Below are 5,481 nucleotides of genomic sequence, written 5' to 3'. Positions count from 1 at the left end.
GAGACTGTGGCAGGAAAAGGAAAATTACAAGTGCAAAACATTCCCATTGGAAAGAGAAGACCAGAATGACACACAACAATCGAGCTAGTGAAGACCAAATTTGAGAAGTTTTTCTAGCAATAAGAAAAGATGATAATGGGAGAAATCATGAGAAAAGACAAGGGGATGGAAATATGCAGGAAAACACATTGGATCTCTTTTGTTTCAGACAAAGTGACAGAGGAGATATAACTTGAGAGGTGCAATTTCTCCCCTTAGAAAGACAGATACAAAACATAGAAGCATCTAGGCAGAAAATTGACCTATAAGGGAACACAAATTAAGCTGGTCTCAGATAGCAGAAAACAAAACAGCATTATTAAACTTTTCAAAACGAGTGTGACATTAAGTGTCTGCTCCGTCAAGGTGACGCTCATGAAGAAATCCCAAGAGTAAAATCTGGCAGAGCCAGGTTTCAGTCCAGGTTGCACAACTAACTTGTGATTCCTGTGTTTGTGTTCAAAGTGAGTAAGGGAAAAAATCCCGTCTTCCCATTACTTATTAATTCAAATGCTTTAACATCTGATATTCTTCTTCTTTCGCTGGGATGTCCCTTGTTTCAGATTGGTCTATACTTTGAGTCTTCATATCTAAGAGTTCTCACCTGGCTTGCCCCTTGGCAGCCCTCCCATCCTTTCCCGGCCCACATGGCTGTGCACTATGGCTGTCCCCTGCCAATGCGTGGGAACTCAGAGCACAAGTCACGGGGACTGTGTGTGTGCACTGTCATTAAAGGGGGGCAGACCTGTCCTGTCCTTACCCAGGGGGTTTTGGACTCTCACTAGAAAAGAATGTGGAAGAATTACAGGCTGAAAATTTGATTTTATTTCAAAATGATAAATAAACCGAGGCAGAGTTCTGACCACATACGACTTCAGAAGGGAGCTGTGAAATTACAGCAACAGTTCCTGGAGGGCTCCAGCCACCCCAAAATGACTCCAACCAAACTTGAGATGGGCAGAGTCCTCTGTAATCTTCTGGGATTTGAAAAGTTCTCTACCCTAATTTGTGAATTCATAAAAAATAAAAAGCACTTTTATTTTGTCATTTTTCTCTTAAGAAAAGAAGTTTTTTTAGTGGCAAGCAGGACCACCTGTCCTCATTTCATTTTTTTTTATGAGCATAGTAGCTATGTTCAACTGACAAAATTAGAGGGGAAAAAAAATCAAAAACCCTCATCCATTGAAGGCTCACATAGATATGTACTCAAGTCCATGTTTTCACTTTTTCTACAAATAGCATTAAGTTTTTTGTAAATATAGTTGTAGCAGTTCACACGTATTTGATACGTGTCCACATAAGGGATCTGCAGACAATAAATATAATTTCCCCTCTTCTAAACACACAAGGGATCTATGGGGGAGGGAGGTTAATGTACTGGGGTTCATCAGCACACATTTTAGTGTACTCTGAAGGAATTAAAAACCATCCAACTGTATTCACTGAATACCGGCGTAGTTACATCTTAGTTTTTTCTTAAAAAAACCTGGCTTAAATACATATGTCATGGCTTTCTATTAAAATCTTGAAATCTATGGGTATCTGTGATAGATAAGGTCCTATTAAAATTTTTTTTTCCTCATTAAAAATTTCATTAAATTAAAAAAGTTCTGACATTTCCCTTCCATGTTAAACTGAAGTCTGATCTATGTTGCTGTGTCCTGTGAAGTGATCCTAATTCTCAGAGGGAATACAGATGCCTGAACAGCCAGAGTGCTTCATTTTCGGTCCCTCATGATTCCTGCTGGGTCCTCTTCGGGGAGGCTTTTCCCTGAGTCATATATTTACTGGAAAGGCTACCTAGAGGAGGGGAGAAAACAAAACAAAACACCGAAAATAAATAAAATAAGCCTGGCTTTATCTAGATAGCTATGCAATTTATTCTTATTGTTAATTATTCATGGAAACATTGTTACACGGTTGGTCATTTGTCAAATATTAGTCTCGATAGGAAAGTGAACACGCTTGGTCAAAATTCTTTGTCAGTGTAGACCAGTTGCTACATTGGTTATAAATCCATCATTACAGCTCTGTGTTCACCCTTGCCATGTTAGGATTGACAGTGTGGCTGCAGCAATGTGCTCCACCACAGCAATGGCTGTCAGGATGGCGCAGGACTGCGCAGCATTCTGTGCTGTTGAAAATAAGCTTGCTACAAGTTGGAGCCAACAAGATGACACCTAGCCACATCGACTTCCATGGTGTGCTGTGGGCTGGTAAACCCGATTTTTCAAGTTCTGCTTTGCATCGATCAGTATCTCACTGGCAACAAAAGAGAACTGCAAAAAAAGTACTTAGCTGGAAACATTTTGTAGCATCATTACTCTGCAGATATGGTGGGTGGTTACTCATTATAAGGGGGAAAAAGGAAATTTATTACATTCACAAGTGAAGGACATGAATGAGAGTTGACAAATAGAGACATACTAGAGAACAATGAACAAATCTTGGCTCTGAAAAGATCAATGAAAGTATAAGGGAGTTGAGAAATTCTGAAGTGATTTTAAGAAAACGGAATATATAGCGGTTTTCCAAAGAATTCCTTTACCCTTCTATTTTTCTGCCCATTAACTTTCTGAAGCCCCTCTTTATTATAAAGATGCCATTTCAAGGCAATGAATGGAAGTAAAAATAATGAATTATTATTTTTTTTTAGTTTCTAAATTCACTTTATTAAAGAAGTGTATCCAAAGGCATTGAAATTTTCTTTTAAATGTGTCTTTTTAAAAAAAAAACATTTTATTAGGGGCTCATACAACTGTTATTGCAATCCATACACACATCAATTGCGTAAAGCGCATTTGTACATCATTCTGAAAACATTTTCTCTCCACTTAAACCCCCGGCATTAGGTCCTCATTTTTCCCCTCCCCGCACCCCCCTCCCTCATGAGCCCTTGATAGTTTATAAATTGGTATTTTGTCATATCTTGCACTGTCCGTCTCCCTTCACCCACTTTTTGGTTGTCTGTCCCCCAGGAAGGAGGTCACATATAGTTCCTTGTAATCGGTTCCCTCTTTCCTACCCATTCTCCCTTTACCCTCCCTGTTTCGCCACTCACACCACTGGTCCTGTAGGGCTCATCCGCCCTGGATTCCCTGTATTTTCAGTTCCTATCTGTACCAGTGTACATCCTCTGGTCTAGCCAGACTTGCAAGGTCGACTTCGAGTCATGGTAGTGGGAGCGGGGAGGAAACATTTAGGAACTAGAGGAAAGTTGTATGTCTCATCGTTGTTACATCGCACCCTGACTGGCTCATCTCCTCCCTGAGTCCCCTCTGCAAGGGGATCTCCAGTGGCCTACTAAAGTGCTTGGGATCTCCACTCCGCACTACCCCCATCATTCACTATGGTAAGATTTTTGGTTCTGATGATGCCTTATACCTGATCCCTTCGACCCCTCGTGGTTGCATAGGCTGGGGTGCTTCTTCCATGTGGGCTTTGTTGCTTCTGAGCTAGATGGCTGCTTGTTTACCCTCAAGCCTTTAAGACCCCAGACCCTATATCTTTTGATAGCCGGACACCATCAGCTTTCTTCACCACATTTGCTTATTCACCCGCTTTGTCTTCAGCGGTTGTGTCGGGAAGGTGAGCATCATAGAATGTCAATTCAAATAATGAATTATTCAATAACCGACATTATGTCAAATAACTAATTTGGAGGTGGTGGTGAAGTTTCCTTACTCAAACCCTACCTTCCCTGCCTAAGCAATTACACCACCACCACCCCCACCCAAAATGACTAATTTAAATGCAAGTACAAGAAATAGTGAATCTTGGGGTGAGGAAGTTTCCTACGTATGTCAGAATGTGCTTTATTTGTTCAGGATGCTCAGTATGTGAAACTTCACAATCAATGAAGCAGAGAAAAATGGATAGTTGGGTAAAGGAGTAGACATAGAGAAAGGAAAATGGCATGTCTGTGTATACAGGAAAATGTTCACTATCAATGGGTAACCAAAGAAATGTAAACAAGTTATCAATTTTGGAATGTTAAATTGTTAGAGAAAGATGATTCAGGGCAGGGAGATTAGAAACTTTGCTAAAGGAATATTCATATAAATCTTACTAACAACAATTTAAAAATGCAACTGGAAATGTCCAACAGTTTTGCTAAGTTAGTTAGTTACTTAACAGTTTGCTAAGTTAGTTAGTTAACAATTACTAAGTTAGTCAAAAAGTATTGCTGTTAAGTTTCAGTTCATACGTGCATGGGTTTATTCCCATGTTCAAACAGGTCTCTGTAATCAGATGGTGGCTGAAGACAAGTTCTCTCAGTAATGTATTTGACTCTGTCTCCTTTGGGTGCCCTCAGAAAACAGGTCCAATCAAAAGTGTCTTCTGAAGGGATCTGCTGGGCCAGTTAAATTCAATACAAAGATGTCAGTTCAGAAGTCTATGACAACTATTTTTTGAAACCCAACAGGGCGATCCTGACACAATTTCTCAAAGGACACTGAGTAATCATAGGAGTTTATTAGGAAGGAGTTTGTTTTTTAACATTGGGAAACTGCATTGGTGAGTAAAAGGCCAGGGAAATTGCATTGAAAACATTTCTATCACAATCTATCTGCCTGTTCAGTGTTTGAGGACGCCATGGGATTTCCCATGAGAATTTCATTAAGAAACCTTACCGCACCCACCCTATACTCCTGAACTTGCCCCTTCAGATTTCTTTTTGTTCCCCAAATGCAACTTTTGAAGCATTTCAAAGAAACATGATTTGGGTCCTTCACGGATGTGAACACTGCCTTTTAAGTGAAAGGAAGCAGAATTCATTGGAGGAAGGGTGAGAGAGATATAAATACTACCTTCCAAAGTGTACACATGTACATGGATGATATGTCAAATAGCTTCATATTTTGGTATTTCTATTTAATGAACGTTTCTATGATTTTATAGCAATACTTCTTGGCCCACCCTCATATTAAAGGACCATATTATTGTACCTTTCTATATTTTCAAATGGAAAGATAATAAAATAGTAGAAAAGCATAGAATAATATTACAGAGTGAGTTATAAAACAAGAATAGAAACCAATAATTAAGAACAAAAATACTCCACTAATATTTGGTGCCTCATTTGGAGATACTGTGAAGATTAAATGAATTAATACACGTACAGCAACTGGAACAGTAGCTGGCATAGATTACCCAATAAATATTAATGATGATTATTACATTCATGTAAAAAGGAAGAATTATCTCCAAAACCTCAACAGTGGTTAATACTAGAATGGAGGAGTTGATGGATGGTGGCTTTGATTTTTATTCATTTTACTTGTACTTTCTAAATTTTCTAAAACAAATGTATTAAGTAAACAAAGACAACCACTGTGCCAAACAAAAGCACCACAATACTTTTCAAAGCAAAACATCTAAAAAATGAGTGGTAAGAGCCAGGAAGACACCTAGCCATCTATGGTAATATTATATCAGAGT

The 5,481-nt window shown here is 38.9% G+C and overlaps 1 protein-coding gene across 3 annotated transcripts in view; it reads right to left on the bottom strand.

Moving 5' to 3' along the window:
- Positions 1-841: 841 nt before the first annotated feature.
- Positions 842-5,481, bottom strand: part of TUT7 (terminal uridylyl transferase 7) — a 68,358-nt gene continuing 63,718 nt past the window's right edge. For 2 of the 3 annotated variants that reach the window (XM_045289418.1, XM_004714600.2), the window contains one exon: positions 842-1,839. In XM_045289418.1, coding sequence (XP_045145353.1) covers positions 1,772-1,839 — 68 coding nt within the window. In that variant the 3' untranslated portion in view covers positions 842-1,771. The remainder of the gene's footprint in view (positions 1,840-5,481) is intronic. The other variant, XM_045289420.1, reaches the window with a different exon arrangement.

Source organism: Echinops telfairi, unplaced genomic scaffold (genome assembly GCF_000313985.2).
Source record: "Echinops telfairi isolate 266 unplaced genomic scaffold, ASM31398v2 ScPeMD7_27;HRSCAF=92, whole genome shotgun sequence".
Lineage (NCBI taxonomy): Eukaryota > Metazoa > Chordata > Mammalia > Afrosoricida > Tenrecidae > Echinops > Echinops telfairi.
The sequence above is the reverse complement of the archived record's forward strand: the minus strand, read 5'-3'. Positions and strand labels throughout refer to the sequence as shown.